General features: G+C 40.6%; 1 protein-coding gene across 4 annotated transcripts in view; it reads right to left on the bottom strand.

Annotated features, from left to right (window-relative positions):
* The window catches only part of TENM4 (teneurin transmembrane protein 4), a 591,948-nt gene that overhangs the window by 117,330 nt on the left and 461,840 nt on the right, over window positions 1-12,778 (bottom strand). For all 4 annotated transcript variants that reach the window (XM_088068964.1, XM_088068961.1, XM_088068963.1 and 1 more), the window contains one exon: window positions 4,394-4,579. In XM_088068964.1, the coding sequence (XP_087925090.1) occupies window positions 4,394-4,579 (186 nt within the window). The remainder of the gene's footprint in view (window positions 1-4,393; window positions 4,580-12,778) is intronic.

Below are 12,778 nucleotides of genomic sequence, written 5' to 3'. Positions count from 1 at the left end.
GAAGCTCTTCTGTGCTTAATATTTACTGGCAAATATGCTGCCAAACTATTTAAGGCCAGATTACCTTCAGATTGATTCAAGATCATGTCAGAACAAAGCAGCAAGTGTGTATTTTCCAATGATTGCTATAACCATGGTCTTCTCTTGCTCAAAGGTACCCATCTCAACCACGTAGAGTGAGTGCCAGAGGGTCACACAGAACTCAGCTTCTGCTGTGGATACACTTGAGCAGTGACTATTGGTCAGAGGGTAGAATCACAGAATCATTACAGTTGGAAAAGACCTCTAAGATCATCAAGTACAACCAGTAAACCAGTACTCCCAGGTCTATCACTAAACCCTGTCTCAAAGCACCACATCTACAACATAGCAAGAACCTTCCCCACACTGGTAGGCTTATTTTTATCTTGGGCCATGCATGGACTGAGTTGCTTTATGGATTCAAAGGGCACAAGTGATGCATTAGAAAGCTGGAGAAAAGAGACCAGGATCCACCTGTAAAATCCCTTGTCTGGATTCCAGCTGCTCTAGCAGAAATGGAGAGGCACTGATTAGAACCTCAGCTATTCAGAACATGTGTGATTACTTATGCAAGCGGACTGACGAAAAGCAAACTTAAATGGGCAGATTTCTCAAAAATCAGAGTTTTGCTACGTAAAACAGACCCCAGGCTGATGGCGATGTAAGCAGAAGCCAGGGTGGGACAGGCTGTCTGCCTGTCTGTCTGGGCATTGTTATTGCATACATCACCCTGCATGCCAGGACCGGATTTCCAAAAGGAGTTAAACATGTAGTTTTTGTGTAGATCAATGGGGATTAGGCACTGAGGGGCATTGAAACCTTGCTAGGTAAGCTGTGGAGTGTTTGGAGAGCTTGCTGCTGATTCCTCAGGTCTACAGAGACTCTGAAGTATTTAGCTGCAGCAACTAAGCTTACAGAGGTGGCCTTGGTCTTGTGTCCAGGCTGTTCAAGGATAGTGAATATCCTGATTCCACCATTATTTTTCTAAATAACCCTGGATGAATCATACAAGCTGGAGAGGGAGTTTTCACAAGGGTTTGTAATCATAGGACAAGGGAGAACAGCCTTAAGCTGAAGGAGGACAGGTTCAGATTGGGCATTAGGAAGAAATCTTTTACTGTAAGGGTGGTGAGGCAGTGGCACGGGTTTCCCAGAGAAACTGTGGATGCCTCATCCCTGGAAGTGTTCAAGAAAACATTGAATGGGGCTTGGAGCAACCTGGTGAAGTGAAAGGTTCCCTATCCCTGTAAGCGGTTGGAACTAGATGATCTTTAAGGTCCAAACAATTCTGTGATTCTATTATTCTTTATTGAGCCCAGGGAATTTTCAGTGCTGCTTCCTGTGAGGCAAACCCTTAGAGCAGCCTACTATACAACTGAGCTGTAATTTGGCCTTTCACAGCCCACAATAAGAGGGTTTATTTCATCTTTAAACTCAATGCTCCTAAAACCCACCATGCTGCTCAGATATAGTTTGGGCCAGAACAGAAGAAACTTGAGCTCCTGCAACGTCTCTAAGTAGGGATGAACCCGGAACATGCTGGAGAACCCATCATGGGAGTCTGGCACTGACGCTGTTGTCATGGTGTGTTTTGTTCCTTTCAGAAACTGACAGAACCCTTCTGGCTGGGTTTCAGGATTCCTGCAGTTTTCTGCTCTACCCTCCTGCACTAAGTTTGCTGAACTGGGATGATGAATGCAAGCTTCTGCATCAATTTCCTAGTTGGGAATTAACTGGGGTTACTCTAATGTAATCTCTGAATGTGAGCAATCAAGATAGTACATTCAGCGACACAACTCTTTGTAGGAGCAAACAAAATTAATCCACCGGAATCAGAGTACCTTGAACACCGTAAGAAAGAGCCTCCTATGACCTACAAAACAAAAGGATGTCTTGCTCTCACACATGCTTGACAGGAAAATGGAAGAAGTGTCCCTTACTGGTATTGTCCATTTCTACCGTGTTACCTGCACACACGGCAATACTGGTAAAGCATCACTTCAGCAATGGGGTTTTATGCTTGTCAGTGCTAAAGCAAACCGGGCCATGACATAGACATATATGGAATTACCATCAACAGAACAATTTGCCATGCAGGGAAATTACACAAGGACGAGGGAATGCTTTTCACATACTTAATGTAATTCCAAGTCAATGTCCTTTCATTTGTACCAACATAACTAGCTTATTACTTCTACTAAAGCCATTCAATTTTCTTGGGTATTTACAACTTTGCCAAATCTCCTTTACATTCTACGCATTTATCAATGAAATATTCTGTAGGAAATAGTGTTTACAGCTTCAGAGGGAGGAGACTATGTACAAATTTGTTGCTAAATCACCATGCAAGGAGATGAGAAGGGGGGGAAAGTGAAAAGAAACAGAATTACTCCAGCACTCTAAGTATCAAAGAATGATTCCTAAACCAAGGCAGTACTGCAACAGTAAGGTAGCAGCACAGGAAACGAGAGTGTGCACCAGTAAAATCTCAATGCTGACTGCATTGCAGTGCTGGCCTTCCCCATGATAACATTTATACTTAGAGTGAGGAATACTACAAATAAATTTAATTACCATGAAAGGTAAAAGCTTGTTGTTCGTAAACAGTCCAGGCGTATCAGCTGTGTGCAGAATTATCATATACTGAACTAATGGCATTTTGGTTTTACAGCAGAACTAATAAAATGGCACTAAGGGGATGAATCAGGCTTTTTTTTTTTTTCTCTGCATAAATGAGTTCCATATAAAGCTATCCCCTGGATCTTGGGCCTCTTGCTGAATTTTTTTTTAATACACTTTCATGAATCTTTGTTGCTTTCCTAATCAAACTGCTTGAATAAAAGGCAATAAAATATTATTACAGAAATAGAGGATTTCAATTAACACAGGACCGGTCTCTTTTAATTTTAAAGTCATTTAAGAAAGGTAGGTTTTTCAATCCCTTTCCCAGGAAAAGAAATGAAAGCTGCTAGGGGCATCGACAAGAAAGCAGAATGCAATGTCTAATGAGACAGAGGAAGTTTTAAAAGCTAGATATTTTTCATTAGGGGGATGCATGTGGAGACCATAATGTGATAGGGTGACATTAGCATAAATAAATGATAAGTAGAATTGAGCCACAGATATGGTTTGTACCATTATCCTAATGCTGAAATTAAAATACTGAGATCAGGCTTCATTTCCTGTCTTCGTGGGTGCAAATGCACCTGGTGCTCAAGCAAGGGAAGCGATGTCTCATATAACTAAGCTGCTAATCCACACAATAATTATGCTGATATTTGCCCAGGTATTTCTAGTGGTTAGTCTTGATGAAGTGTGATTTTCAGTTATCATGACATAATGAAAGTAACATAGAGGTAAATTTTCTTGTCTTTAAAAGAAGCTGATTAAAATAAAATGGCTGGAGGAGAATTTTCATTCTGGAACAATTCTTCTAAAGTCAACTGATTTTTTTTCAGGTCCACCAAGGCATTATTGAGAACAGAACTGAATTCACTAATTGAGTTTTCTATTAATATACAATAAAAGGTATCTGGGGAATTTAGGGTTGCTGATTTTATAGCATGACTACGGAAGGGGAACTGAAGAGGCCGAATGCATGGCAATCAGAAAGAAGGAAGAAGGGAAAATGCATTAAGTAGTTAAGTGAGAAAAGGAAAAAGGTGAAGCCAAGGCAGTTCATTAATGATGCTGCAAATTGCTTAATATGAGAACTGAACCTCTTTGCATGATTTAGGCATATTATTGGCTTCTTATTAATAATAACATCAATAATAAGAGACATGACAGAGAGAGCTTGTGAGTAGTGCCAGTGCATGAGGAATACAGAAGCAAAGAGAGAGGAAAGTGAAATGGTTAGAAAGGTAGCAGAACAGACAAGAGATAAGCAAGACAGAGTTAAATACCAGCCAGAAATCATCTGACTGCAGTTTCCTCTTTTATACTGGCAAGCAAAGTGACAGTGCAAATAATGTAGCAAATAAAGGAAAGAAAACTTAAAATCAGATGCATGTTTCTAAAAATGTTGTCACCATAGTGCAGAGGAGTCTTGGAGGCCACAGAAAGACCTCTTAAGAGAGGTAAGTGGGATGTTTTTAAAAAAAGCTTCTAGCTGACATTTAAAGGCTTGTCAAACACCACATAGGTGTACTTCATGTCTGATAATAAAAAATATATATAGCCATGTCACCAGCAAATGAAAGGACATTTTGTCTTGTTCCCACATGAAAATGTATGATATCAGAATTTGAAGTCCCAGAACAAAGGTGCTCATGCTACACTAAGTCACAGATATTCAATTAAGCATGCACCCTTTCTCCTCCCTGATCATCAATTATTCTCTTAAAAGGGGTCGGGTTTTCTTTCTCCCTACCAATAGTGCAGTGCTCTCCGTTCCAGCCCGGGCTGCATTCACACTTGCCATCCCGGCAGGTCCCGTGCTCATTGCAGCGTGGGTGACATGCTCGCTGATCACAGGCTGTGCCCATCCAGCCCTCCTCGCAGCGGCAGGTGCCTCCAACACAAATGCCATGTCCTCCGCAGTCCGCCGCACAAATCTCTGTGGGAGAGGAGACAACAGAGAGGAGGGGATATGTGCAGAGAGAGAGAAGGGAGAGGGAGAAAATCCAGAGTGTTATTGTTAAGAAAAGCAGACACACTTCACTACCTCGCCTTATGGGGCAATGAAAGGAATTCCTAGAGCTCATAACGCTAATCCTTCCTGACAATAGGAATCTAATAAGTATATTACAAAAAGAAATGGACATGGATTGCAAGGGTCTGCTGTGATTGATCCTCCTATTTGCTTTCTAATTTTCTTGCACTCCTCAAGCTTTTGTGATGTGCAAATCCAAAGGGGAAGGCTCTTCCAATAAGCAGAACGGAAGTCACATTTAATTAAAATCTGGTTAAATGTGGAAACAATGTGCTGATAAACTACAGATGCTAAAGCTAAGTGCTGGCAAAGCCTGTTTATGACTTCTTAAACCATGGTTACAGGGATGGGATTCATTATAATACTTCTTCTATCTTTAAAATTAAGAAAGGATATTTCTATTTCTACCAAATCTGCACATCTCCTATGTCCCTACTCTCCTACCACCCCATTAAAAATCCCCTCTCAGACATTCAGAGATATAACTATCTTTTGTGAGCCACATGCACTGGAGCTGATAGGATGGTGCTTGTTCTCAAGTCTTATCAGAGTTAATGGAAGCACAGTCACAGCCGGATATTTTAATACTTACCTCCAAAAAGCAAAGAGCTAAAGGACCTTGCCTTTTCAGGGATGATGGCCTTCCCCAACCACCCTGAGCCTCAGTAGGCCTGAGGACACAGGCATATTTTTGCCCAGCACTAGACTTTTGTCTAAATCCTGGCATAGTCTTGGCATGAATTTGGGAGATGTGCTTTTATCTACACTGTATTTGTCTGGAAAAACAGAGACTTGGTGGAGAAGAGATACCCATGAATCAGGTGTTGAAGTGCCTGTTACCACCATTACTATACAGAATTGGTTTCAAGGAAAAAAAACAAAGCCCAAATGATGCAGATGAAAAGAAATTCAACTATTTCTTCTCCAGACTTATTACTTGGCTGCTACTTTACATCTCTCATAAGCCCTCACTACACTCTCCCTGCCTCAACTGAAGGAGAGGCAATTCACAGTATTTCAGCCTATGAGGTCTTCTCTCTGACTTCTGCCTGGCGCATCTAAATTCCCAAATGTTTTGACCTCAAGCCTTCTGCTTCACTGAGCTATTTTATAGATTTTACAGGGTAAGGACACAGTTCCTTTTGGGGACATGGAGATGTGAACAGAAGAAATGCTGAGCAGGGCTGGGCTGGAAGCACAGAAAGGGGTACCAGTGTACTCTGCAGTGCACATTTTTTTCTGTGTCACTGGCTGCATATAAAATATTCAAAACTACTCAGACTGCATTAACATCACACCTGACTGAAATTCAGCTGTACATATGTTGCTTTTAGTCTTTTGCTAATGAATACCCCATTTACAGTACACTTGGGCTGTTCAAGAACTTCTGATATGCTCCTGATATAGGGCTAGAACATCCACTTCAGCTCCAGGAAGAAAGTGGTGCACCACAGCAGAAAGCTGTGAGATCTTCAGCCCCTTATGATGAAATGGATCAGAGAGTTCTTTGGAACAGTAATTTATGATAGGAAAAACAGTAATGCCTTGCAAGTCTAGAAAACACTTCATTTTTCAAACATGTCATGAGAACAATACCTAGCACCTGCTTCCCAAAAAGCTCAGGATGCTGAAACAGTTTCCAGTAAAACTCATTTTACTGCAGCATCATGGATGTCTCCAAACCCCCTCAAACAGTCCTATATGCTTAAGTCTTCTAGTGAAAGAACTCTGGAGTTCAAATAGGCTTAAGACACTCAGGAACTTGTCTGTATCATTTAGAATTAAACTTGAAAAAGTATTTGGGTATCTTGGGTACTTAAACAGAGCATGTGCACACACGACTTGCTGTTGAGATGTAATAGAATCTAATGTAGTATTTATTGTAAGAAAGTAGAAATTACACTATCAAACAATAAAGGCATGGCTGAGGAAGGGCTCCACTTGCTGTCAGAAGTTTTTACTTTGCATCTGGCATCGAGACACAGATTTTCACAGCTCCTAGCTGCGAGGGAGGTAATATCATACTACAGTACCTGCTAAGAGCAAAAGGGATGGGCAATTATTGACTTGCTGAAGGGCTGGAGCTCAGACGTGTGTTTTCTACTTTTTTCCCCAACTGCCAGACAGCACTGCAATGGAGCGTGGGCTGGTCAGGGTGGTGATGAACACACAGGACCTGCAAGTTGGTTAATATAGCAGTAAAGATGCCAAAAAAAAAAAAAAAAAAAAAAAAAAAATTGGTTCTCCTTGGCTGATAAACAAAATCTGGGGGAAGATAAAAGAAAGAGCAGATAAAAAAATCAAAAGTTAGATTTATGCTGCTAAAATTTCAGCAAGCTGAGAAGGTATACCTTGAGAAATTACAAAGTCTGAGAGTACTGGTATTTAAGGCCTAACTACAAAAATTATTGTTGCAGCCTCTGGTGCTTCCCAGTATGCTTTTACCATCAGGCTACTCTAGTTAGACTGCAATCCCTTCTCTGGTTATTCGTTTGCATTCCTTATTCATAAGTTTAGAACTTTGATCTCAGAATATCAAATAAACTGTAATTTTTCTTGTTCCTAGTTTACCAAACAATCCAGAGGATGCCAGCTTTGTCACTTCACACCTTCATTATATCCTGTTCTCCCTCTTTGTAAAAAAACTCTTCCTTATATCTAATCTAAATCTACCCTCTTTTAGTTTCAAACAATTATCCCTCATCTTATCACTACAGGCTCTATTAAAATGTCTGTCCCTATCTTTCTTATAAGCCCCTTTTAAGTAGTAAAAAGGTCATAATAAAGTCTCAGAGATTTCTGTCCCTCAGGCTGAACAACCCCTATTGTCTCAGTCTGTCCCCAGAGCAGAGGTGCCTCAGTCTTCTGATTATCTTTGTCCCTTCCTCTAGACTTGCTCAAACAGGTCCACATCTTTCTTGCACTGGAGATCCCAAAAACTGGGTCCCAGAGCTGGATGCAGCACTCCAGGTGGGGTCTCACAAGAGTGGAAGGGCAGAATCCCCTCCCTTGCCCTGCTGGCCACGCTGCTTTGGATGCAGCTCAGGGCACTACTGACTTTCCTGGGCTCTGAGAGCACATTGCCAGGTCATGTCCAGCTTTTCATCTACCCCCAAGTCCTTCTCCACAGGGCTGCTCTCAATCCCTCATCCCCAGGTCTATATGGATACTGAGGGTTCCCCTGACTCAGTGCAGCACCTTTCAGATAAAGTAACCAAGGCATACAGAAGGAAAGTGATGGATCCACAGGTGAATGTGAACTCTTGTGACAGGTGCATGAACCTCTTGATGTTCCAATCCACAGTCTTGTGTCCTATTGGTAAGATGGAAACATCAGATGTCTACAGATTGGTAGTGGAGGAAAAAAACCTAGAGATAATAGGAACAGTGACTGTCATAAGCCTTCCTGGAGTTATTTAAAGGTGTCAAACTAGGATAATGGAGTGCATTCAAAAATGGTGAAGAGAGAAAGAAAAAAAATTAATTCTGTTCTGAAAAGCAGAGTCTCTGTGCAGTCATTCCTATGAAAAAGGATGGAAAATCCCCTGGGACATTTACGTCCCAGCTGAAATTTTCTCAGGCAATATGCTGCCAGGGAACAGTCTTGCACATGTGGGCCAGGGATATGCACTGTATATTATAAACAAACAGATCTTAGGCTAACCCAAAAAGGGAATGCTAGGAATATTTTAGGTTTCATCTCCCACCCAGCTGAGACCTCAGCCAAACCACCACCCATGCACACAAAAGCATGCAGATTCCAGGTTATGAATGTATAATTAGTATATAACGGACATATAAGGTGGTTTGGATTTCCAGGCCTCAAGAGCTGTAATACAGACTCTCAGCTGTGAAAAACAATTGAGAAGCAAACTACTTACGACAGTCTCCCTAAAATGTAGTTTAATTATTTCTGACAGGAACCAGGAGCCAGGAAGTCTCAAAAATCTTCCATTTAGCTGCCAGTTTAAAGATAGATAGATAGGTACCCTACGATTTAAATAACCTTACAACACACAACTGCTACGTGCCCCGGTCCTTTACAACACAGCCCTCTTTAATGTTCACAGCTTTCTAATGGGCGATTAAATAGAGTAGCTTTTACTTTTCTGGTGGCACTCAAGAAATGATCAAAATTAATTTCAGATTAAGCTTCCACTTAAATACATGTCTTTTTGGACAGAATAAGACAGAATAAGACAGCTAAGGCTGTTTTACAGAAAAGGGCAGGTGAATTGTTTCTTTGTCATTCAGTCCCAGGGACAGAATTTGTCACCTCTGTTCTTATTACAAGCTCCATTTTTTTGGTACATTTCCCAATTCTGTTGTTAAAATTAGAGGACATGATTAGCTACCATCTGAGCTGCATGAGCAAATGAGAAGGAAAGCTTTTAATTCTCCTATTACAATATTCACAGACTGGCCAGCTGCACTATATTGCTCCTGCCTATTTAAGCTTAGTTAGAACGCTCTGACTGTGCATAAAAGACCTGCCTGTTAAATATTTTCACACCAGCTGTTCCCAAAAGGTGACTAAATATTTCCTTTTATCTTTAATCTCATCCAGTGTTTGTATGAACAGCTTAGCCACTCCTTGTCCTTTCCTAGAGGTGCACTGTGTTTTACCTCATCTCACAGTACAGCTCTCAAAGCTGTTTCTAGCTCCTTGAAGAGAGGGGATCCTCTGACTAAATCTGGTGCCCAATTCTAAGAGCAAATATGAGTCTAATGTCCTCAAAAAAGTACAATCAACACAAGCACCTCTGTGAGAAACATCTGGAGTTTGAGTATTACCCTGTATTTTGCTCCCTGATGTTTGTACTTACCAGATGGCACTGATGGATGGTAACTGATTAATGGATGCAGACTTTTTTCTAAGGAATCGAGTTAGTTTCAATGTTCCCATCTGGGATTTTGTCACATTATTGTCTTGGAGTCATGCCTTGCATTGCCTGAACCTCACCTCGTGTTATTCAGCTCTTCAGTCTTACCTGAAGAGCTGAATTGAGCCTAATTGCCCTCTGTGGATCAAGAAAGGAAAGAGATAGTTCCAGAGGATGATTCACTTGAAACCTCTTCCATGGAGAATTTCTGGAGTAGACAGTGCTCAAGGCATTGTTGAGCTTGGGGTGGTTCATCCAGAGGTCTTAGGTTATCATAAACATTATTCTTAGGAAAGGAAAATGCCATTCCAGTAGGACTCTGCTTATTTTTCATGCAAATAATCAAAAAAGAAATGACTCATCTCTAGTTCCAGGACCTGCTCTGTTTCATCACTGCTCATCCCTACCAGGAACTAGACCATTACTGGGGCTCAGAGCAACCTGGTCTAGTGGACGGTGTCTCTGCCCATGGAAGAGGGGTGGGAAATAACTGACCTTTTTAAGTCCCTTCCAACTCAAACCATTTTGTGATTCTATGAGCCCAGACTCAGCTGCCTGCTGGCTATTTTATAGACAAATGTTTCTTCTTTTCTTGTTTTTTTGTTTTTGTTTTTCTCATTATCTCCTCATGACTGGGGGAGGGACTTCCCTCTGCTCTGTTAAAACTGCCTCAGAATTCCTCAAGGCTCTCTTAAAAATCCTAGTCCATCTTGAATCCTACCCAAAATCTTGACAGTGGCTGCTGATATGCCTTAACTTCTCCTCAGTGTCTCAACGAAAACTGTAATGTGATTTTATTCTGTCTCCATCAGCATGCCACTCTCTCTGTTGTTGTTCACTTAAAGTTTAAGAATCTCAACTATCTGAGGCCAAGATTATCCTTTTTGTTCTGCATTTGCACTGAGCCAGGTCTAATGAGGTCACAGTCCATTAACAGCACTTCAGAAGTTAGAATACTAAAGCAATTACTCATACAAATAAAAAACTTGTACCTACTTCTCTTTTTATTTTTTTTTTTTGCATATACTGCTAAAAACTGACATAAATCTGTCCCTTTAAGAATAAAAAGTCTGCTATGTTGCCTTTGATATTTCAGAAGAAAAGTGGGAAAAGAAACCTATCAAACACTAACCTACCAGTGCAGTGCTTTGTTCATGGCCCTTTTTAATTGATGGAACAGACACAGGAGCCTCCAACACAGGAAACGCCATCATCCAGAATTTCATATTATTTTCAAATTACATTAAAGACTGGAGTTCGGAAAGGGATAATGATGTTAATTTGTGCTTCATTTTTAGCAAATCCATTTTTACGTGTTTACTCCTATCCCCCCACATATCCTCAAATTGACTTGACAACAATTTAAGGCTTTCCAGCTTAGAAAAGAGCAATGCAGATTTTTCTTTAGCATTCATGTGATGCAGAATCAGAGATTTAGCTGCTTCTGACCTGTCTGCTAAATCCTTTAATAAATATGGATTTAGTGCTAAAATATAAGATCAGGTGAAATTGCTCAGAGCTTCCTGAAAACTGGGTCAGTTCCACTGACCTTCCATATATTAACAGAAAATTTAATAATTAAAAATCTGCCTTAACTGGGATTTTCCCATTTCAAATTGGCTCATTTGAGGCCATTTCCAGCCCCAGACAGATTTTTTTTTATCCAGAAAAGCACAGGAGAGGGGTACTGCACAGAGCTAAAAGGCTGGGTTTAGTGAGGAGTGAGGCTTATTTTCACAATCTGCTTTAGAAGGTAATTTATGGAGAATATCTGGGAAAAGCAAGAAATATATAGATGAAAAAACCAGAAGGTGCGTGATCAGCATGACTTAGATAGCAATGAAGTGCTAAAGACATTCTTCATAACAAAACACATTTTGCAGTGTTATGAAACTCTCATTCCTGTGATTTGATAACTCTGTAGTGACATGAACTCCTGTGCTTGTACTGAAGATGACATAAAGAACACTAGCTTTTCAAACCATTATTTTTACAAATATTATAAGGAAAGGATCAAACTAGGGGGCAAGAAAAAAACTGAAAGAAGAGGTGTGGATTTTCTGTCACTGCCTGTAGCACATCTGCAGCATGAAATTCTCTGAAAACCATCCTGATTCAGTAGTGAACAGAGAATGATTGTATAAGTTCTGACCATGTCATTAATCGAGGGACATATTTTTACCTTCAGAGATCATGTCCTAAAAGCAATGTCTGCAAAATTTAATGCCTCTAAATAATCTGTTTATCTATTCTTAAAGCATACATCAAATATGCAAATATTACTAATGTAGAAATAATAATAATAATTTATGTCTATAAATATAAAACCTGTCCTTTTATGAGTGCAATTAAACTTCTGTTACTAAGATGACTCTCACTCCACTCAAGGGCCTCAACGTGTTTTACACAGCTCAGTAAACTGAATATAACTGAAAAGTAACAGCTATTTATTTTCTTTCCATGGATGAGGAAATCAAGATTAAAGGATGCTCTCTAGACACTGAAAATGAATCCATCAGCTTTGCTATCACCCCTCATCAGGAAGAACACTGACCTTCAGCAATGGCTTTCAAATGTGACTTGGACACCTGAATTTTCACCTTTTGAACATGAAGCCCTGAGGAGCATCCTGGAACGCCTGCACTGGGAATGCATATCCTGCATTACAGAGTGACCCTAACCAGGACACCTGAGCTGGCCTGAATGCTGATTCTTGCCAGCTCTGCAGGAGGACGGAGTACAGGTCTTCAATACATGTGCAGGAGGGATGTAACTGTAACATGTATTTTGCAACTCTGCACTTGCAGAAAAGACTAGGTATGCAAAAGGAAGTATAAAACACATTCAGAACAGAAGAGGAGAGTTTTCATTCTAAGCAGTTGAGCTGTATCTAGGAGAAGGGCTGGTGGAAATCCTTAATAAAAGAAAGGGCCCATCTCTGGCCCTCAACTAGACACAAAAGATTTAACCAACCCCACTTCAGCTTTTTTCCCCAGTTTTCTCCTGGTATTTAGTTCTTTGCTAGCATAAGCAGCTTTGTGTTTAAATGAAAGGCTTCTGCAAATCCCCTTCTAGGTCTTATTTCTCTCTGGAGATCCAAACAAGGAATGGGGGTGCCTCTGAGATGCCTAATTTGGAGATGAATAAATAGTCCACAGAGTAGCTCCTCACCTGGTGCTGAGCACATCCAGGAGATGTGTCCATAACTGCCCTGGAACGC

This window comes from Pseudopodoces humilis, chromosome 2, assembly GCF_049639895.1.
Source record: "Pseudopodoces humilis isolate 2021_Gansu_Grassland_sample_001 chromosome 2, ASM4963989v1, whole genome shotgun sequence".
NCBI classification, from domain to species: domain Eukaryota; kingdom Metazoa; phylum Chordata; class Aves; order Passeriformes; family Paridae; genus Pseudopodoces; species Pseudopodoces humilis.
This window is presented reverse-complemented; position numbering and strand designations above follow the sequence as displayed.